At 42.9% G+C, this 23,720-nt stretch overlaps 1 protein-coding gene across 1 annotated transcript in view; it reads right to left on the bottom strand.

Moving 5' to 3' along the window:
• HFM1 (helicase for meiosis 1) overlaps positions 1–23,720 on the bottom strand; it is a 354,705-nt gene that overhangs the window by 30,684 nt on the left and 300,301 nt on the right. The window contains exon 33 of the mRNA XM_033916380.1: positions 2,981–3,223. Coding sequence (XP_033772271.1) covers positions 2,981–3,223 — 243 coding nt within the window. The remainder of the gene's footprint in view (positions 1–2,980; positions 3,224–23,720) is intronic.

Here is a 23,720-nt window from a genome sequence, read left to right as displayed (position 1 = left end):
CCTAGTCACATCAAGGTTTGTGTGGAGGACGCTCAGGACGCCAAAATTGGCTACACAACTTACACACCAGAATTAGATAAATATAATATAGGATGCTCTCAGTATGAACCATCAGTGATAGGAGCGCAGCTCCGACACTTCACTTCTGGGTCAAGGCGGTAAGCATCCACCCCCACACCATCATCGAGCACCCTAAATGTGCTGAAATTTAAAGGGACCTGAGTCCACTAAATCAAACCAATCAAACAATCAAAGTGAGTAAATCAAACTCAACACAAACAACCTGAGCGACCCCCAAACAAACCCTGCCAGCCAGACCCCCCGAACTACACAACAAGATCAAGAATCACCATACAAAAAATACCAAATAAATCCAATACTTATCTGAAACCATCTCACAGACTAATAAACGCAACAAACCGCGCCAGGAGAAAAGGTTCAACCGCGCTGGTTTCGGGAGGAGCCCTTCTTCAGGAACCTGACCCCCGACGGAACACAAACGAAGAGGTCAGCTGGAGGGCGGGGTTCATTTCTTTTTTGGCAGTGAGCACAGAGATGGTCTCAAGTCTTCCTTCTGACCTGTTTCTACTTATGTGGAAACAGGAAGTTGCATCAGAGGGAAGATCCAGGGTCAGTTCAAATAGCAGCTAAGAATCAATGCTTGCTGCTGGCAAATAAATGAAGATATTAATAGGTATGAGGGGAATTGGTGGTGGAGTTCGGACACCAGAATACTTAGGCGGAGGGGAAGGAGGGAGGCCTGGAGTCTTTAGCTGGCAAGACTCAGGAAGCCCCACCAGCTACATCAGAGATGCAATACTGCTAGGTGGTCCTGAGAACAAAGTGCGTGGGCCTGTGCCTACTTAGGCCTGCCTATGACTACGCACTGCATTAGTGAAACCTATCAGGGGTCACATGATGCTGGAGCTGTGAACGGATGTGCCTTGCTGCAGCTCCGGGCCACTCCTGCCCTCTCATAGAAGGAATCTGTCTGAGTTCTGGCTGGGGATAGACAGCTCTGAATGCATTGGATTGACCTCTATTGTGTGGCTGCCTTTTCTTACTGTCTGGAAGTACCGTTGCTTTCTTTTTCTGGGTGGCAGGGCTGACTGCAAGGTCTGAACTGTCACAATATGTAAAAAAAAAAGTTTGATTATCGGCACTTGGATGACCTGTCTTTTAGGACATCAAGTGCCGACTTGGGTGGGTTTTTATACATGTTTAAGTTTTGATTATGAGCCCCATAATTTTTGGGAGATGATAAGATTTTGTAAAGGAACTACTACTGAGAAATTTTGCTTCAGCTTGATTGCCTATATTTGATGCTTTTCTTACATCAGTATTTGCACGGAAAGCGTCATCTCATTTTTCTAATTACCAGCAAGTTTTAATTATTTTATTGTTTGATATAATGCCCATTAGAGGACTTTCTGAATGATTTAAAAATAAACTTCAAGTTTCAAGTTTATTAAAAGATTTTTTAAACCGCTTAATCAGGTTTCTAAGCGGTGTACAATATAAAATTTACCTAAAAACATATTAAAACTGGGGATACTAGATAAAATCTAGGTGTCTTAATAAAACACTAATAAGACATATAGACCAACTTCAAACAATAGGAAAAAAGGGGAAAAACTACAATCGTAAAAGAGAAGTGAAACAGGTTAGGGTAAAAAATAATAATTTTAATTTTAATTTTTTGTCCTTAAGAGGACAGTTGTTGTCCAAAGGCATCCTGGAACAAGAATGTTTTAAATTTTGCTTTAAATTGTTTTATTTCAGATTCACTGTGCAAATGGTTTGGCAGTGAATTCCAGAGAGTAGGGGCAGTGACAGCAAAATTATTGGAGTGCAACGTATTGATTAATTTTAAAGAAGGTATGACGAGAAGATTTTGAGTCATTGAACGAAGAGATTTTAAAGTATTATAAGGAATTAAAAGTCTGTTAATGAACTTTGGTTCATTGTTTAATTTTATTGTAAATGTTAAAAGTAAGATTTTGTAACTTATTCTATGTTCGACTGGTAACCAATGTGCATTGATAATAACTTAATAAGGTGATGAAAAAGACAGATTAAAAAAAAGAAGTAATTTAAGGTACAACACAGAAAAAATGAAAGGAGTACCGGTATATAGCAAATTCAGCAACTGAACCTTCAAACCTAATCTCCCCAGAAGGCAAGCATGACAGAGGCATCACAAAGAGCTCTACTCATTATGGATTGAAAGTGTCCTAAAAGAGAAAGATTTTTAAACCCACTTTGAATTTCTGCATTGAGCCCTTTAAACATAGAATGCATGTAGAGCCAGGGAGAAGTACAGATATTACCTAGCCACAGTCATCACATATTTGCCCTACAACACCTACTCCTTAAATCAGGTATTTATTTATACCTGGGAACAAGTATTCATGCAGTTTAGAATTATTTTTAACAATGTGGATTCTGCATATAAAATAGGGAATCAACATCAATATGGTACGCTCGCTCAGTCTATTTCCTCTCTCTACCCCTATCCTGGCAAAGCAAACATAGTGAGCATCATCATGTGTAAATAGGTTTCATTCCAATGTGGTATTTGCATTTGTATATCAATCTACACATATAAATACTGCTATTTACATGTAGAGATGCTTCTAAAATAATGTCCTTATTATTTAAGTTGCTTGGTGCATTTTGGGCAGAAATCAAATTAATATAAATAAATAAGAAATAAAATAAAGCTAAAGAGGCATGACTATACAGATTAGAGGTCTGAAATATAAACCTTTGTTTTTGTTTCTAATCAGTTTAGGTTCATTAAGTAAAAATTTAGCTCTGTTTTCGCACAGTATGAATATGCTTATGTACAGTATTTTCTGATACCTGCATAGATATATTCACACATGCAAAGACTATCAAGCTCACAATTATAGCTATCTTCTACATTTTATCATTGCAATTCATAAAGAAAAAACATTTATGACTGAAATAGATTTACCTGAGTCTCCTTCAGTCTCCATGGCTGAAGAGCTACAAGCACTGATCAATTTATCATCATCAAAATCGTTCCAAACATCATCCCCCAAATCAAATGACACATGCAAAGCTTCCATTGACTTTGACTGGCTTTTATCTGCATCAGTCAAGTTCGATATTAAAGATATTTCAGGATTTGTGTTTGTTGCCAGTGAGTGAAATTTTTTTTCACCTGAAGTAATAGGATGTTTCCATACAGAAAATTCTGAAATACAATTGACAGAAGTGTAAAAACATATTACTACCTTAGCACATAAAATGATGTTGATTTAGCTACTGTCTTTAAAGAATTTTATACATTTTTTGTGTATAAATTGTTTGCCACTTGTAGTATGGATTGAAAGATTAGGTTCTTACCTTTGGTAATCTTCTTTCTGTTAATCCACGAAAGAGTCTATACAATAGGGGGCTCATAATCAAAACAGTAATATGTCTAAAAATCCACCTAAATCGGTACTTGGATGACCTAAAAATCAGGCCAATAATCAAAACAGATTTTTAGACATATCCAGAGACTTTTTAAGCCTCTGAATCCCGCTGTGTGCTCAGAGATGAAAGGGGGCATTTTTGAACGAGTGGTGAGGGCAGGATGTGGGCGGGATAGAGACTGACCTAGACTTAGGGCTCCTTTTACTAAGCTGCGGCAATGTAGCACGCGCTAAAACTGCTACGCAGCTTAGTAAAAGGAGCCCTTAGTCATATTGCAGGGATAATCGAAAGTATTATGAGACTGCCTGGATGAAACTTATACATCGTGACTTAGGCAATTTAAACCAGGTCTAAGTGCCCAGAAGGTATCCAAAGTGACCAGATAACTACTGCAGACACAAAATATAGACCCCCCCCACACACTCCCCCAGTGTTCACTGACACTCCCCCCCCCCCCACCGCCATAAAAATTGGAATTAAAATGTACATACCTGCCTCCAGAACATCAGCACCTGGCATAGGAAACTTTAGTAGAGCTGAACAGAGATGGCTTAAGTAGTCTGGGGGGTGGGCTAGTGAACCATAGAGAGGAGGACACTGGCCCATAAGCCACTCTAACCACTGCATTTATATGATGGAAAATGTGAGTTAACCAAAAAAAACCAAAATCCTACTGTACTGCCATATAGGTGGCACCTGCAGCCATAAGGGCTAAAAGAATATCAGAATCACAGGGTGGACATGGCGTTAAAGAAGCAATTTGAGGTGGCTTCTTTGGGCATCAAGGCAACAAAAGCAGCCTTGTTCACTGCACATGCCTATCACACAAGGCTATGTTGGGTACCATTGGAGGAGGAGGATGCCTGCCCCCAGCTGGTGCTGGAGGGAGTGGATTTTGTAGCAGATGCTTTGTATGATCTAATATGGTTTTAGGCAAGGTCTTGGCTTATGCCATTGCTGCTCGCAAGATGCTTTGGATACATCAGTGGGCTGGTGATTTGGCCTCTAAAACAACATTGAGCAGGCAACCCTGCAAAGGGCAGATGCTTTTCGGCAAGGGACTTAATGACCTTATGACTAGTGAAGTGGACTGCCATCCTAAGTCAATTTCAAGAAGAGCAAGTTAACACCCTCTCAGACCTTGGAATATCTGGGCATTCGGTTTGGCATGATGCAAGGTCATGTTTTTGTTCCCAAGTCACGCCAATAGAAACTCAAGAAATGGATCTCTTAGTGCTTCCGACCCCCACTGCCCAGCATTAACTTCAGGTGTTGGATTCTATGGTGGCCTACCTGGAGGTTGTTCCCTGGACCAGGGCACACATGCTGCCTCTAGAAGAGTCCCTCCTGTCTCAGAGGTCCTCTCAATATCATCCTCTTCAGATGTCACTCCCCTGGATGGAGACAACGAGGAGCAGCCTACGCTGGTGGCTTAAGAGAGAGGCCCTGTCAAAGGGCATGCCCCTTTGGATCACAGAGTAGATGACGTTCACGATCGGTTGCCTACTATGCAACATAGTAGGCAACCGCACAACAGATGAAAGCACAGTGCCCGACAAAAGCTCAATGCCCGATAGTATGATGCAGGACCTACTCCTGCTGGAGCATTGGTCAAAGATTTGGCAACTAAATTTCAATGCCAAAAAATGCAAGGTCATGCACCTTGGCGGCAAAACTCCATGCAGGACTTACACCCTAATGGTGAGATCCTAGCAAGGATTGTAGCAGAACGTGACTTGGGGGGTGATCATTAGCGAAGACATGAAGACTGTCAATCAAGTGGAGAAAGCTTCATCCAGGGCTAGACAAATCATCCGTATCCAGGGCTGTATCCGTAGAAGTTTCATCAGCCGTAAGCCCGAGGTCATAATGCCATTGTACAGATCCATGGTGAGACCCCATCTGGAATACTGTGTACAATTCTGGAGGCCGCATTATCAAAAAGATGTGCGGAGAGCAGTGGCGTACCAAGGGAGGGGCGGGGGGTGTGGTCCGCCCCGGGTGCCAGCCCTAAGGGGGTACTCCTGGCCTTGCCGTTCAGTCCCGCCCCACTGACCTTCCTGCACCACCTATGAAGCAGCCCACAACAGGATCACGACCTCAGCGATCCCTGAGCTGCTTGGGCGCTGCTTCCTGCGCCGCGGTCCCGCCCCTCCTCTGACGTCAGAGGAGGGGCGGGACCGCGGCGCAGGAAGCAGCGCCTAAGCAGCGCAGGGATCGCTGACGTCGCGATCCTGCTGCAGCTGCTTCATAGGTGGTGCGGGGAGGCCAGGGGGGCGAGCGGTCCTTCGGGGTGGGTCGGGGCATTAGGCCTTCAGGGTGGGGCAGGCGGGCAGGCAGGCAGGCAGGCTTTTAAGGGGGAGGGGGGTGATAGGCAGGCAGGCAGGCCTTCAAGGGGTGCAGGCCTTCAAGGGGGGGCAGGCAGGCCTTCAAGGGGGGGACAGGCCTACAAGGGGGTGGGACAGGCCTACAAGGGGGTGGAACAGGCCTTCGGGGGGAGGTGCAGGCCTTCGGGGGGGTGCAGACCTTCAAGGGGGGGACAGGCCTTCAAGGGGGGGACAGGCAGGTAGGCCTTCAAGGGGGGGACAGGCCTACAAGGGGGTGGGACAGGCCTTCGGGGGGGTACAGACCTTCAAGGGGGTGCAGGCCTTCAAGGGGGGGGACAGGCCTTCAAGGGGGGGACAGGCAGGCAGGCCTTCAAGGGGGGGACAGGCCTACAAGGGGGGGGATAGGCCTACAAGGGGGTGGGACAGGCCTTCAAGGGGGTGGGACAGGCCTTGAAGGGGGGGCAGGCCTTCGGGGGGAGTGCAGGCCTTCAGGGGGGTGCAGACCTTCAAAGGGGTGCAGGCCTTCAAGGGGGGGATAGGCCTTCAAGGGGGGGGACAGGCAGGCAGGCCTTCAAGGGGGGGACAGGCCTTCAAGGGGGGGACAGGCCTACAAGGGGGGGATAGACCTACAAGGGGGTGGGACAGGCCTTGAAGGGGGGGCAGACCTTCGGGGGGAGTGCAGGCCTTCGGGGGGGGTGCAGACCTTCAAGGGGGTGCAGGCCTTCAAGGGGGGTGCAGGCCTACAAGGGGGTGGGACAGGCCTTCAAGGGGGGTGCAGGCCTTCAAGGGGGGACAGGCAGACCTTTAAGGGGGGACAGGCCTTTGGGGGGGACCCTGGTTTAGAAGTACATGGAGGGAAGGGGGTGTTCAAAGAGACGTGCATATGTCAAACTTTGGGGGGGGGGAAGAAATAATGGGTCTGAAAATAGAGGAGAGGGAGAGAGATGATGGACCATGGGATTTAGGGAGGGAGGGAAGGAACAGAAAGGGAAAGAAATTGGACACAAGGGATGGTGTGGAGGAGGGATAGAGATACTAGATAGGAAGGTAATTGGGAAAAGAAAGGGAGAGATGGTGGACTCTGGAGTGGTGGGGAAGGAGGGAGAGATGCCAGATGAAAGGGTAGTTAAGAAAAGGTGGATCTGTGGAGGGAGATGAAAAAAAGGAAAGATACCAGACTTCCTGGGGAGGGAAGGGAAATGGAAAGGGAGGACAGAGTTGGCAGATGGATGGTTAGCATGCAGAAAGAAGAAAGAAGGAGACCCTGGCAAGCAAGTTATCAGAAGAAAACAAGAGCCTTGGACCAACAAGATTTGAAATATAACCAGACAACAAAAGGTAGAAAAATTAATTTTATTTTCTGTTTTGTGGTTACAATATGTCAGATTTGAAATGTGTATCCTGCCAGAGCTGGTGTTGGACTGCAAACGTGAGCTAGGATTTAACAGAGAGAGGAAAAGTCCTTTTTGTTTCTTTATTTTATTTACACCACAGCGCCAGTGTGGTTAGGAGAAGCCAAAGGGGGTGAAAAAGCTATAAAACCCACCAGGAGTTTTGAAAAAAATCACCCAACTGGGCAGGAAAATCGAATTGAAAAACCAATTCAATAGGCTGAATCGAATCAAAATTTTTTTTCCTGAATCTGGCAGCATTAGTTTGCGCTACTGTCTTAGACTTTAGGACCTGGGATTGGGGAGAGATGGCATCCTCAGTACTTTATAATGCAAGTGAAATGAGGATTTGGTCAGACTTTTGAAGGGTCTGCAGAAAAAAAATATTGTATAGGCCGGGGACATGAGACAGCAGGAAATGGGAACTTTTCTTCCTTCTATTTTTGTGAATGGAAAGGCTGAGGATGTCAGAGAGTTCAGTTAAAATATGTGTTTTATAAGAAAATATAATAATGTGTTTTATAAAGTTTATAGCATAGCTGGCCTACCCGATAAGGTGTTCCTAGTGGTGGTGGTGGCAGCGAGTCAATGTGTTGAGAGGAAGAGGTGGTCTGGGAAATTCTGCTGAGCAAACTCCGGGCCCATTTCCACCCCCCCAGTTAGTCCACTCCACTCAACTGGTTCACACACTGAGTGGGTCTTTGGTTGTTGTTTTGGGATCTCTTCCAGTGGTTTATCAGTATCTCCTTCTGGTCCAAGGAAGGAAACTTTGTTATCCTTAGCATTGACCTACAGAATATGTTTGTAACAGCGTTGCTTGTGTGGCATTAGGCTATGTAGTGATCGAAAGAAAAAAACAGACCTTTGCACATTTTTGCACTATATGGTGGGTGTATGAGGAAATTCACATTTCCTGTGCGGAGTCCTGGCAGAGCCATTAGCCATGCTCTTCAATCTTTCCCTATGGACGGGGAGAGTCCCACTGGACTGGAAAACAGCTAACGTCGTTCCTCTGCACAAAAAGGGTTGCAGAGCAGAGGCTGCGAATTACAGACCAGTGAGTCTCACATCGATAGTGTGTAAACTAATGGAAACACTAATTAAACGCAAGTTAGACATGATCTTGGAGGAGGGGAATCTGAGGGATCCCAAACAACATGGATTCACTAGGGGCAGGTCATGCCAATCGAATCTCATCAGCTTCTTTGATTAGGTAACTATGAAGCTGGACTCCGGGGAGTCTCTGGACATAGTGTACTTGGATTTTAGTAAAGCTTTTGACAGTGTCCCACACTGCAGGCTTTTAAGTAAGATGAAATCAATGGGGAAAGGTGAGACGCTAACTACCTGGGTCAAAGATTGGCTGAGTGGTAGACTTCAAAGGGTGGTGGTCAACGGCACCTTCTCTGAAACATCAGAAGTGACCAGCGGAACTTGGAGGCTGGATGGTGGCTGGCTGACAGTTGAGCTCCCTCCTTTTAAACAACACTTCTTCATCTATTTAATTATTTAATTATTAAAAACACCAGCAGGAGTTCCTGGGGAGAGTTGAGCGTGGGAGCCCTTACTCCGCCCCTCTCCCAGACCAGTGGGGGACCCGAATTTAAAAATCTAAAGCGCCAACGGTGCACAGCCTTTACCGGACCCCCTTCAACCACCAGCAGGAGTTCCTGGGGAGAGTTGAGCGTGGGAGCCCTTACTCCGCCCCTCTCCCAGACCAACGGGGGACCCGAATTTAAAAAATTTAAAGCGCCAACAGCGCACAGCCTTTACCAGACCCCCTCCAGCCACCAGCAGGAGTTCCTGGGGAGAGTTGCTCCGCCCCGAAGCCCAGAGACTCTCATCGCTCTCCTCAGAAGCAGCTCCCTGCCTTCGGGGCTGCTCCTCTCTTCGGCCCGGTGACTTCGGGTAGCGTGGGAGCCCTGCTCCGCCCCCGAATTCCCCTGCTGGACCGAGTTTTCTTCAAGAGCAGCACCTCTGGGCGTGGCCTGATCGCCACGGAGACCACACGAATGGTGTAACAGCTCCTCTTACACACACCTAAATTCAAATAAAACTGTGCTTTTATACTTTATTATTTTTACATAGTCCTTAAAGCGTCGGCGAAATTGGCAAAAAAAAAAAAAAGACCTGAATTCTCCAGCGCTGCTCAGCAGTAAGAGGCCTGGGGTCACGAGCGTCCCTGAGCTCTTTAGCCTGCCTAACGAATAAAATTATTCGAACTGTTTCTGCCTCACCTGTGGGCCTTTCTCGACGGTTGTGTATGTGTAGAGCCGTTTAAAAGTGCGCATCAGACAGGAATGCCGGTAAGATTGGCGAAAACGCCTAAACATAAATCAGCCTGCTCCGCGCTCAAAATGGCGGCGTCGCCGACTCCCGCTCTAACCTCTGCGCACTGGGGTGAATGGGCCCAAGAAATTTTGAAAATGGTCACCGCAGCCCTGGAAGATAAACTTCTTAAATTACAGTCGGCTGTAGACTGTATTAATGATCGTTTTGAAGCACATGCTGGCCGTATTGCAGCAGTGGAGCAGAGGGTGTCTGAAGATGAGGATGCAGCACTGCAGGATCGCGAGAATGTGATTGCTTTGCAGACTCAAGTGGCAGCATTGACAACACGATTGGATGATCAGGAGAATCGTCAACGCCGCAATAATCTACGAGTTGTGGGGCTACCTGAACTCCGAGCTGACCAAGATCTCTACCACTTTTTTCAGATTTGGCTCCCAAAGCAGCTTGGCCTGTTGACCCCAGTGACTGGATTTCTTTGCGAGCGGGCACACCGCTTGGGCCAACGTATGGAGGATAACAACCGCTCACGAGCAGCAATTGCTAGATATATAAACTGGAAAGACAAAGAGCTCATCATGCAAGCCTTTCGGAAATCTGGTCGACTTGAATATGAAGGTCAAAAACTGCTACTATTCAATGACTATTCCTTACATGTATCCACCCTTCGCAAGGCGATGGTGCCGCTATGTTCCACGCTTCACCGTCGGGGAGTGCGGTTTGCACTTGTGTATCCGGCGTCTCTACGCATATGGAGTGATGGAAAACCACATACCTTCACAGACAGAGTATCTGCACAACAATTTATAGACTCTATGCCTGTAATAGTGGCTAGCGGTACCCCAGTGATGGATCCAGCGGTTTAATTCTACTTGACATCAACCGTGCAGTTTCCTTTGAGGTCTCTGCTTGCTCAAATCATTTCCAGACTTGGTACTCCAGATTGTGCCAAGAAGCTCTTATCTCACCATGCTATGTAATGAAATACATATATTGCATAGTCTGCTAAGTTAAGCACATTAATCTCATGTTTTCTATTATTGATTAGGTGTGGATTTTGCTAGTTGTTCCATATGTGTTACTCTTCCGTGCTCACAGGAGCACCCTTAAAATGTTTTAAAATATGCATGATAATGTGGTCTATTTCTTTTCTGACCATACATTATGCTGATATTACTGACTTCTTTTCTCTTATTTTCATGCTCTATTTTTCTTCTTAGACAGGAGTGTCTGCCTGACCTTACAAATATATCAGTTATCTTTTCTAGACAGAGGAGATATACTCTATGTTTCACCACTGCATATCATATACTATGGCTGATTTACATGTTTTCTCCTTTAATGTGAAGAATGGTCTGAACCATCCCATTAAAAGAAAAAAGATAGCTAATTATGTGTCCAACAAACACCCTGATGTAGTTTTCTTGCAAGAAACCCACCTCCCACCCGCTGCTGCCACGAAATTCCAACTAAAGGGATTTTCCACTCACTTATATTCCCCTGCAACTCATCAAAAGAAAAATGGTGTTTCAATATTTCTCAATGATAAACTTTCTCCCGTTATTCATTCTTTTAAAACAGACACGGAAGGAAGATGGTGTCTGGTACATGCTGCGGTGCACTCAGTGAATTTTGTTTTTCTCAATATATATGGCCCGGTTAAAGATCACCTGGATTTTTTCAAAGAGATTCAGCTGGCGCTGGTTGAATTTGGTTCTTGTTCTCTGATATTGGGAGGAGATTTTAATCAAATCCAAGACTTATATATTGATAGATCTTCTTCTTGCAAACCCTCCAAATCCAAGTCTTTCACAGCTCTTCATGCTCTAAATGATGCCTTCTCCCTTGTGGATCCTTGGCGCTTACTTCACCCGAAAGGCAGAGAATATACACACTTTTCACCACCACATAATACCTACTCGAGAATTGATTTCTTTCTCCTATCCTCTTCTCTTATTCAAGATCTTACCAATACTATCATACATCCAATCTCTCTCACGGATCATGCTGCCGTCTCTTTATATATTTCCATCTCGGCTCCACGCAAAGAATCCCCCTCTTGGCGGCTGAACAACGCTTTACTCCTAGATGAGGAAACTGTTGAAAAAATCAATTCTTTCACAGCGGAATTTTTTGAAAATAACTCTAAAGATCCTGAAGTCTGTCCTTCCATTGTCTGGGAAGCATACAAAGCAACCCTTAAAGGTGAATTGATAAAAATTGCCTCTTGGAAAAAGAAACAGTCCATGATAAAGGAAAAAGACTTAGAAAATTCTATTAAAACATTAGAATTACAACATATGTCTAATCACCTACATGACCCAGCTACTCTCCAACGTATTCAAAAACTTAAATATGAATATAATACTTTAGTTTCATGTACAGCCAGGCGTGATATCTTCATTTCCAATTCTGGTCATTATATGGGAGATAATCTTATGGGTCGCTCTTTGGCCAGATACCTTAAAATTAAATCCAAAAGACTACATTTCACGGCTATTCAAGATCCATCAGGTCAATTAGTCAAAACCAGATCTTTAATCTCCTCTCAATTTGAAAATTTTTATGCTTCATTATACCAATCCAAATTTGCTGCTCCTGAATCAGATATAGACTCCTTTCTTTCCTCCTTAACTCATCCGACCATATCGGATTCTGTTAAATTGGAACTAGATTCCCCGATAACTATATCAGAAATAGAAGCTGCCATATCTTCCCTACCTGCTGGGAAAGCCCCACGCCCGGACGGCTTTACTAACGAATTCTTTAAACAATTTCGCACCATCTTAGCCCCTCATCTACTTACATATTATGATTTCCTCCATTCCACTCCGGACAAACAATTCAATTTCACTGAAGCCACCATTGTAGTAATTCCTAAACCTGACAGAGACGCAACTTTGGTTAAAAACTTCTGCCCTATCTCTCTCCTTAACTTAGATTACAAGATAATGGCAAAATTACTTGCATTAAGACTTACCAAAGTGATTCCATCTCTTATACATAAAGATCAAACAGGGTTCATTAAACAAAGATATATAGGAGATAACCTGCGCCTCTTTCACCATATTAACGCTCACGCTAAAACAATGTCAGACCCTATAATAGGCCTAGCTATTGATGCTGAAAAAGCCTTTGACCGGGTGGAGTGGCCTTTTCTTTTCCGTGTCCTGAAATGGTATAATTTTGGCTCATTCTTCACGAATTGGATAGAAGCATTATATCACCAACCCACAGCTCGTATTCTGATTAACAACTCTTTATCCAATAAATTTTCCCTTCAAAGAGGCACTCGACAGGGCTGTCCTCTCTCACCATTGCTATTTAATTTAGTGTTGGAGCCTCTTCTTTCTGCTATTAGACAAAGCCCCTTAATTAACGGTATTCCCTCCTCTGATCGAGACTTCAAATTAGCAGCCTATGCTGATGATGTTTTAATTTTTCTTAGGAACCCTCTATCCTCTCTTCCTCATCTTATACATATTGTCAAACAATATTTCCTCCTATCCGGATACTCTGTCAAATGGGAAAAATCAGAGATCTTCCCTCTGAATGATAACATTCTTCAATCAGATCTGGCTCATTTTCCCTTCTCATGGTCACATGAAGCTGTGAAATACTTGGGGATTTTAATACATAAGGATCTGGTTCTTGCTCAAGATCTTAATATATCTAAAGTCAAAAATCTAGTTCTAAATACTACATCTCGATGGTCTCCACTTTTTCTGTCTTGGTGGGGTAGAATAGCATCCATCAAAATGACCCTAGCACCTCAAATTAATTACACTCTCTCTATGCTTCCTCTTCTATGCCGGAAGTCGTTTTTTCATTGGCTAAATAGGAAGCTATCTGAATTCATTTGGAACAAGAAAAAGCCTCTAAGATTAACGGTGGTCTTAACTTCCCGGATTTCTATCATTATTATATTGCTTCACTAGCTAAATATGGAGCTTACTGGGTTACTGACTCCTATCTCCAAGATCCTCCTGCTTGGTTTGAAATGGAGTGCTTTTTATGCACGTCTTTACACATCTCCTGCTTACTAACGGTGTCAGTACCCAGACATTTGAGAAGGTACTCTTTGTTGGGTTCAACGCAGCATGCTCTTCATCTTTTAGATACATTAGCTGAGATCTCAGTTAATGTTAGCCCACTCATGTCTCTTTGGAATAATCCCAAAATCCAAAACCATGGCAAATCCCTCTCATGGAAACGGTGGCAGCGGGCAGGTATATGGTTTGCCCATCAATTATCTACTCTTACTGCGTCAGTTCCTTTTGATATACTTTGCTCCACATACCTGCTGCCTTCTTCTGTTTATTCACAGTGGCTCTCACTCATTGGAGTGCTGTCTTCTGTGCATATACGTTTTGACTTCATGACTTCCAAAAATACTATCCGCCATTGGTCTTTATTGACTCTATTAAAAGGCAAGGCTATATCTTTTTTCTATAATATTTTGAGATATCATTCCTTCACTTTTTCACCTCAATCTATGAAACACTGGGATATTATACTCACCACTCCACTTTCTGACATTGATTGGGAACTCTTTTGGTCTTCAACAAACCGCCCGCTTTTATCTTCTAGAGTTTCACAATCAATGTTCTTTATTATGTGGAATACAGTATGGACCCCATTTCGCATGTGGAAAGCCAACTTAAAGCAAGACTCTGTTTGCTGGAACTGTTTGAAAGAGGAGGGAACTCTTGATCATATGTTTTTTCATTGTACTTTGGTCCGCTCCTTTTGGACTCAAATTTGGAACACCATACAATCTATCACTAACTGCTCGGAAGAGATCTCTATGGACATTATAATCCTTCGCTCTCAACATCCCTGTTTCGCACAATCAAACTGTCCTCCTAAGCTCATCAATACCATATTTGTAACTGCTCTCATGCACATTCTGAAAAATTGGAAATCATCTTCGCTACTAGACTATACTTTTTGGTGGAACTCTCTGTGTATGTATCATAGATTTGAATCCTATGCATATGAGAATAAAATTACACTCCGAACCTCCATGAATTTGAAGAGCAAAAAATCACCCTGGTCATTCCTGGATTCCTATGTACGCTCTGCTTCGTAGACACTCCTGTCTTCCCTTCCTTTTCTTCTCTTTTCTTCTTTCTTTCCTTTCTCTTTTAATTTCTATTTCTGTTCTCCCTCATCTTTTTCTCATATAGTCTTCACAAGCAGTTCCAATACTTGGAGCTTTTCTTACTGCTATGGTCCTCTACAGTTAAATATATATTTGCAGATTCTTTATACACAAAGCTTTATTTTGTTTTTATGTATTTGAAATGCTCCCTATATTTTTCAAAATACTCAATAAAAATTATTGAACTAAAAAAAAGGAAGTGACCAGCGGAGTCCCGCAGGGCTCAGTCCTGGGTCCACTCCTTTTTAACATATTTATAAGGGACTTGACACGAGGGCTTCAGGGTAAAGTAACATTATTCGCCGATGACGCCAAAATATGCAATATAGTAAGGGAAAATAATTTGCAGGATTGTATGACGCAGGACCTGCTTACTTTGGAGAGCTGGTCCGCAACATGGCAGCTGGGCTTCAACGTCAAGAAATGTAAGATCATGCACCTCGGTAGCAGGAATCTGTGCAAAACCTACACCTTAAATGGAGAAACGTTGGCTAGGATGACAGTAGAGCGAGACTTGGGAGTGATCATCAGTGCAGACATGAAGGTTGCAAACCAGGTGGAAAAAGCATCATCCAAGGCGAGACAAATGATGGGATGTATCAATAGAAGTTTCGTAAGCAGGAAACCTGAGGTCATAATGCCACTGTATAGAACCATGGTGAGACCTCACCTGGAGTACTGTGTTCAGTTCTGGAGGCCACATTACCGCAAAGATATGCTCAGAGTCGAGTCGGTTCAGCGGATGGCCACTAGGAATATCTCGGGGCTCAAGGGTCTCTCGTACGAAGAGAGACTGAACAAACTGCAGCTCTACACTCTGGAGGAACGCAGGGAGAGGGGAGACATGATTGAAACGTTTAAATACATCACGGGTCGTGTCGAGGTAGAAGATGACATCTTCCTACTCAGGGGACCCTCGGCCACAAGAGGGCATCCACTCAAACTCAGAGGAGGGAAATTTAGGGGTGACATTAAGAAGTATTTCTTCACGGAAAGAGTGGTGGAGCACTGGAATAAGCTTCCGGAGCAGGTGACCAAGGCCAACAGCGTGCTTGACTTTAAGAATAAATGGGACATCTACGTGGGATCCCTACAGAGGCCTAATAAGACACTCAGTCTTGATAGGGAGGGTCAGTAGAGTGGGCAGACTTGGTGGGCTATAGCCCTTTTCTGCCGTCATCTTTCTATGTTTCTATGTTTCTAACTAAGTCCATGTGAAGTTACCTTGTGCTGTATTTGACATCTAGCAAGGTCTCTGTTTGAAAGGAAAGATCTAAACTTAAAAATGAAGTGGCCAGAAGTTATGGTAAAAGTAGATAGTGTAGCTGGTTTTAAGAAAGATTTGGACAAATTCCTGGAGGAAAAGTCCATAATCTGTTAAGACATGGGGGAAGTGTCTGCTTGCCCTGGATCGGTAGCATGGAATGTTGCTACTCTTTGGGTTTTGACCAGGTATTAGTGTCCTGGATTGGCTACCATGAGAATGGGCTACTGGGCATGATGGACCATTGGTCTGACCCAGTTAGGCTATTCTTATGTTATGTTCTCATCTGTAGGGGCCTTTGTTTTCACTTCTTATTTTAATGTATTTTTTTTCTGAGAACTTATCAGTGTTTTTTATAATGGGAACAAAAATGGAAGAGAATTAATGTGTGTGGGATGAGGGGGGTAACTAATTTCTTCAGCTAAATAATTCAATCCACCTCAACCAAACATAGGAGAACTCACGCACCATTCACACACCCTCCAACCAAAAACGTCAAAAGAAAAAAACTGTTCGACAACCTCCTAGCCATTCGAGCTGCAACACTCGACCCCCAACTCTACAACCTATTGACCTCGACCACAAACTACAAAACCTTCAAAAAAGAAATAAAAACCCTTCTATTCAAAAAACACATAAAACCGAACTAACACAATCAGAACTGTCCCAAGCATCACCTGCAACTACTCCATATGTACTTCTGATGTCATGACAATTCAGGCATAATTTATGTTATGTTATCTTTGGAATATAAGAAAATTTTCACTGCCTGTTTCTATTCTGACCATTTATTCCGTTTCATCGTCATTACAAAAAATATTTTTTTACATGGGGGGTGTCAAAAAATGATGGGCCCCGGGTGCCACATACCCTAGGTACGCCACTGGTGGAGAGTTGAGTCGGTTCAGCGAATGGCCACCAGGATTGTCTCAGGTCTCAGGGATCTCCCATATGAGGAACGACTGGGTAAGTTGCAGCTGTACTCACTCGTGGAACGCAGAGAGAGGAGAGACATGATCGAGATGTTCAAATATGTCACAGGCCATATAGAGGTGGAAGAGGATCTCTTTTTCCTTAAAGGACCCACGGCAACAAGAGGGCATCCGTTGAAAATCAGGGGTGGGAAATTTCATGGCGACACCAGAAAATATTTCTTCACCGAAAGGGTGGTTGATCGCTGTAATAATCTTCCACAACAGGTAATTGAGGCCAGCAGCATGCTAGGATGGGATTGGCATGTGGGATCTCTTCATGGAGGTAGTTAGGAGGTGGGCCATTAGAGTGGACAGACTAGATGGGCCGTGGCCCTTTTCTGCCGTCATGTTCTATGTTTCTATGTTTCTTTGACGCTAGTCTTTTTGGCTGGGGAGCTCATTGTGGAGACCACTCTGTTCAAGGCATGTGGACACCCTATCAGAAGGGATGGTTAGTCAACTGCCTAGCGCTTCAAGCCATAAGGCTGGCATTAAGAGCTCTAGAGCAGTGTTCCTCAACCTTTTTACACCTATGGACCGGCGGTCATAAAATAATTATTTTGTGGATTGGCACCGGTCCACGGACCAGCAGTTGAAGAACACTTGGTAATTCGTGGGCCAGACACTGCCCATCTCCGCCCCAATAATAGTACTAATTGTAACACCATTTTTTCCATTCATTTTTTCATATATACACACACAGTATAATCTTATTAACAACACATAATGGTTAACCATAAAATTAAACTGCACAAAGCATACTGTTTGCTTCTCAATATTCATTACTACCAGAACACAGATAACCTCTAAGCAAATATGGGACCAAAAACTAAAAGTACTAATATATACAAACGAAACCCTAAGATGCAAGACTCTGCATGCAGTACAACCCCAGAGAAAAAAAAAACAAATGCATTTCTTCCTGAACAGTGCAAAATATAGATAGCAGATGAAAATTCTCAAAATTGACACAAATCAATCACTAAGTTCAAAAATAAAACCATTCCCTCTACCTTTGTTGTCTCCCTCCCTCCATGCTGTGCCTTACCTTCTGGCCTGCTCTTGCCTGGCCATTTTATGCCACCCCCGGCTCCCTCTTCCTCACTGATGCAGTGCACAAAGCCGCAGGCAGTGGCTCCTCGTGTGTCCCGTGCCTCATCCGGAAGCCTTCCCTCGGACGTTGTGTTCTCAGAGAGATATCAGAGAGAAAGCTTCCGGTTCAGGCGCAGGACATGCATAGGAGCCTTTGGCCTCGGCTTTGTGCAATGCGGCAATGAGGAAGAGGGAGCGGCCCAAAGATAACACCACATCGATCACATCGCAGACTGGCAGCTGAAGAACACTGTCTCGGGCCCGATGCATGTGCCGCCAGGAAATTTCTGTGGACTGACACTGGTCCGCAGACTTGCAGTTGAAGAACACTGCTCTAGAGAACACCCTGGAAGGAAAAGTGGTAAGGGTTTTTTCCGATGAGCCTATATATATATATATATATATATATATTCACCTCATTCACCAAACCAAGTGGATGTATGGAGGTGGTAGAGAATATGCCATCACACTAGATGCACTAGAGTGCCTTACCTTCTCAGTGGGTCACAACAAACCTAATCTTCACCTTGTTATACATAGCAATGCACTCTCCAATGTCCATCTTAAATGACCTACTATACGTCCTTAGCAAACTAGTTATCACATACAACCGAATCATCATACTTGGAGACTTTAACATTGCAAACTATCCAAACGAGACCGGATCTGCAGCAGACTTCATTGCTTCACTATCAGACCTAGGCTTCCAGCAAATAGTCCCCTCATTTACTCACTCTGCAGACCATATCCTAGACCTAATCTTTATTCAGAAAGATACTCCGCTACCACAGGAACTCCTGGCTGCACCACCAAACCAATACCCTAGTCCATTCACCATTTGATCATATTCAACCACACCTATACAACAACTCAGCCATCAATCAGGAAGCAAACCAAACATATGAAGATATAAAACAACAACTCTGTCAACTTAGAAGATCTCTCCATAGGCCTTTCTAACCTAGTAGGAACATTAAAACCCAATTCTGAATCTGTTGATAAGGCTGCCGTGAACTGGCACTCTGAGGTAAAAACCCTATACGAAGGACTAGCCCCAGTCAAAGAGATCAAATACTATCCCCGCAAATATTCCTCCCCCTGGTTTACAGATGACCTAAGAACTAAAAAAAAGAGAACTAAGGAAAGCGGAAAGGAAATAGTACAAATCCTCCTGGAAGTGACGTCAGAGAAAGCGCTAAAGCTGATGCAGGCAGCAACTTTGTCGCTGCTCGCGCTGAAGTTAAAAAAGGGATGGGGAAAGGGTGTGGGTGCGTGTGGCAGGGGGAGGAGTGAGAAGGGGTTGGAGAGGAAGAGGGGTGCTAGCACTCCAAGGAAGACCACACCCGGGGCGGACCACACACCCCTTACTATGCCACTGTTCAACCCCAATATGCCCAGCAACTTTAGACCTGACTCCAACCTACCTCTCATCTCCAAGATCCTGGGAAAAAGTGTTAAACCAATTACACTCCTTCATTAACAAAGAAAAAGCCCTATCCGCCTTCCAATCAGGATTCAGGAAATTCCATAGTATTGAAACTGTCTTTCTCAACATCACTGATGACTGCTGGAAACTCAAAGATAAGGATAATGATGTCCTTCTGGTGCTGCTGGATCGCAACATGGCATTCAAAACTATTGTCCATCCTCTCCTCATTGCACAGCTCTCTGAAACTGGAATCCGAGACACTGCATTATGATGGTTTGCCTCCTTCTTGAATAGATAGTAGTGTGGAATCCTTATGGATGGAAATTTCATGTGTGAAAGGGAAAGAATAAATATAAAGGTAGGGTTATACTACCATCCCTTGGGACAAAATGAATAGACAGATGAAGAAATGCTCGAGAATTGGGCAATAGTATAATAATGGGTAATTTCAATTATTTACTAATAGAGTAAATTGGGGAAGCAAGAGAATCACATACACTAGAAAAGCCTGCTCCTAAATAAATATGCATGCGGGGCTCCTGGCAAAAAGACAACATCAGAAAACACTAGCCGAATAACAATGGCATAAATGAGGGATGGAGAAAAAACCTGTTAGGCTTCATGGGTTTTAGGAAAAAAACTCTACTACCTCTAGAGAGCGCCAGCCCTATTTGGGGCTGAAAAAAGGCAACTCACAATGGGTTTGCCCTGAGGATCTATCACAGCAACTAATGCCAGGAAAACCCCGTAGTAAGGCACAGCTAAGCCCCATTATAGGAGTACAGACAGTTGGTCATACAATTGGTAACTTTAAGGACTTATCTGTTCCCCAGCATAGCATCAGTGTCCTTCCATATAGAGACTCAGTCCAGGCTCTTGCACGGGAATACAATGTTCTGTGAACCCAAGTAGGAAAATTCCAAGTTTTGCTCAGTTGCTGCATCAGGGGTGTAGCAAAATCCATAAATGAACAAGAACATAAGAACATAAGAATTGCCACTGCTGAGTCATGCCCAGCAGTCCGCTCACGCGGCAGCCCTCTGGTCTAAAACCAGCACCCTAACTGAGACTAGCCCTACCAGTGCACGTTCTTGTTCAGCAGAAACTTGTCTAACTTTGTCTTGAATCCTTGGAGGGTGTTTGCCCCTATAACAGCCTCTGGAAGAGCGTTCCAGCTTTCTACCACTCTCTGGGTGAAGAAGAACTTCCTTACGTTTGTACGGAATCTATCGCCTTTCAACTTTAGAGAGTGCCCTCTTGTTCTCCCTACCTTGGAGAGGGTGAACAACCTGTTCTTATCTATTAAGTCTATCCCCTTCAGTACCTTGAATGTTTCGATCATGTCCCCTCTCAATCTCCTCTGTTCAAGAGAGAAGAGGCCCAGTTTCTCTAATCTTTCGCTGTACGGCAGCTCCTCCAGCCCCTTAACCATCTTAGTCGCTCTTCTCTGGACCCTTTCGAGTAGTACCGTGTCCTTCTTCATGTACGGCGACCAGTGCTGGACGCAGTACTCCAGGTGAGGGCGTACCATGGCCCGGTACAGCGGCATGATAACCTTCTCTGATCTGTTCATGATCCCCTTCTTTATCATTCCTAGCATTCTGTTTGCCCTTTTTGCTGCCGCTGCACATTGTGTGGATGGCTTCATCAGAATTCCCAAGTCCCTTTCCTGGGAGGTCTCTCCAAGTACCGCCCCGGACATCCTGTATTCGTGCATGAGATTTTTGTTACCGACATACATCATTTTACACTTATCCACGTTGAACCTCATCTGCCATGTCGATGCCCATTCCTCGAGCTTGATTATGTCACGTTGCAGATGTTCGCAATCCCCCTGTGTCTTTACTACTCTGAATAACTTTGTATCATCAAGTTTCAAGTTTAATAGATCTCTTGATTGATCGCTTAGTCAAATTTCAAAGCGATGAACAATTTAAAATACATTCATTAAAAAATACAGAATGAACAATACAATACAAACTTTAAATAATAACATTGGGTTAAAAACTAAGACATCATTTAAGGCAGTGGTTCCCAACCCTGTCCTGGAGGAACACCAGGCCAATTGGGTTTTCAGGCTAGCCCTAATGAATATGCATGAAGCAAATTTGCATGCCTATCACTTCCATCATATGCAAATCTCTCTCATGCATATTCATTAGGGCTAGCCTGAAAACCCGATTGGCCTGGTGTTCCTCCAGGACAGGGTTGGGAATCACTGATTTAAGGAACATAGGGAAGGAAGGGATTGCGAAATACAACTAGGAATAGCAAAGCAATACAAAGGAAAAGTACAATAGGAAGACAAATTAAAACATAGTTTAATAATATGTAATCTATGGCCTAGAGGTTACTAAAAGCATCTTTAAAAAGAAAGGTTTTTAAGTTACTTTTAAATTTTCCTAGGTCCTGCTCCATTCGTAAATAAATTGGGAGGGACTGTGCAGCGGTCACAGAAAAGATGAACTGCCGTCTAGTATTAATGATCTTAAACGATGGAATGGTTAAAAGATGTTGTTCATTGGATCTTAATGTTCTAGATGGATGATACGGAATTAATGATTTATATATAAATGCTGGGGTTTTGTTCAAAAGAGTTTTAAAGGTAAGTAAACAGAGTTTGTATGTTATCCGGTGAATAACTGGGAGCCAATGCGCATTTTTCAAAAGTGGTGTAACGTGGTCAAATTTTCTCGATTTGGTTATGAGTTTAATGGAGATATTTTGGATAATTTGGAGACGTTTAATTTCGTTTAATGATATTCCTTTAAAGAGAGAATTACAATAATCTATTTTTGAAATTACCAAAGAATGAATAAGAATATTTAGTGATTTTGGGCATAAGAATTTTGAAATAGATCGAATCCTACGTAATCTATAAAAAGTAGATTTAACAATATTACTGATGTGATCGTGAAAATTTAGTTTATTATCGAAAGTAACTCCTAAAATTTTTGTATTTTTAACTATTTGAAGGGGGACATTTTTTATAGTAATAGGAGCAACGAGTTCAAGATTTTCTTTCTAAGGAAAAAACATCACATTGGTTTTTTTGATGTTAAGTGCAAGTTTATTTGTTTTCAACCAATGATGTATTAAATCTAACTTTTCATCGATCTCTTGAATATCCGATTTTTTATTAGTATCTATAGGATGCAGCAGTTGGATATCATCTGCATATGCAAAAACTTGAAAACCCACGGATTGACATAAGTGACTATAGGGGCAAGAAAGATATTAAATAATAATGGAGAAAGAATAGACCCTTGGGGAACCCCATAAGTAGTTGATGAAGATTTTGATAGTGAGTCTTTAAAGAAAACGGTAGATGTGCGGTCAGTTAAATAGGATGCAAACCAAGAAAAGACTTGGTCTGAGATACCAATAGATTGGAATCTGTCAAGAAGGAGTTGATGGTCAATTGTATCAAAGGCGGCGGAAAGATCAATAGAGATTAATAGTGTTGATTGATGGTGGTCTAAGAAATATTGAATAGAGGTGGTCATACCAATTAATGAGAGTTCAGTATTGTGATGATGTCTAAAGCCAGTTTGATTAGGATGCAGGGCGTTGGTTTTTTCTACGAAATCTGAGATTTGATTGAAAACTACCTTCTCTGTCATTTTTGCCAAAAATGGTAAATTAGCTATAGGTCTGAAATTAGATAGGTCTTCATTACTGACATTCTTATCTTTGATGATAGGTCGAATAATTGATTTTTTCCATGTTGCTGGTACCGTACTTTGATTCAAGCTCTCAGTAATTAAAGTATGGATAAAAGGTCCAAAGATATGAAAATAACGCTTTAAGATAAATGGCGGAATTGGATCAAATTGATAGATTTAAGAGTGGACTCAATTTCTGTTAAACTGGGTATCTTAAATTTGGAACATCTTGAGATTAATGATCCTGTATTGGTTTGTTGATCATCATTTGTAACGTATTGGTTTGTTAAGAAAGTTTTTCTAATGTTATTAATTTTTTCCATAAAATAATCAGCAAGTTCCTGAGCGGAGGGAGAAGAACCATTAGTTATAGACTGTTGTTTGTAATTTGAAGTTGTTATTGTATTTAATATTGAATAAAGTGTGGATGAGTTTTTGGCTTTAAATATTTTATCTGAATAGAATTTCATTTTTGCTTGGTTGATTTTTGTTTTATAAAATTTGCTTTGCTCATTAAATATTTGTAAGTTGGTTTGAGATTTATCTTTCCTCCATTTACGTTCTAGAGATCGGGTTTGTCTTTTTAGGTGGTGAAGTTCAGTTGTGAACCAGGGATTCTGAATTTTACAGGCGGAAATTATTTTAGTATGTATCGGCGCAAGTTTGTCTATGAGTGAT

This window comes from Geotrypetes seraphini, chromosome 12 (genome assembly GCF_902459505.1).
Source record: "Geotrypetes seraphini chromosome 12, aGeoSer1.1, whole genome shotgun sequence".
NCBI lineage: Eukaryota > Metazoa > Chordata > Amphibia > Gymnophiona > Dermophiidae > Geotrypetes > Geotrypetes seraphini.
Note: the sequence above shows the minus strand (reverse complement) of the source record. Positions and strands in the feature narration are given on the sequence as shown.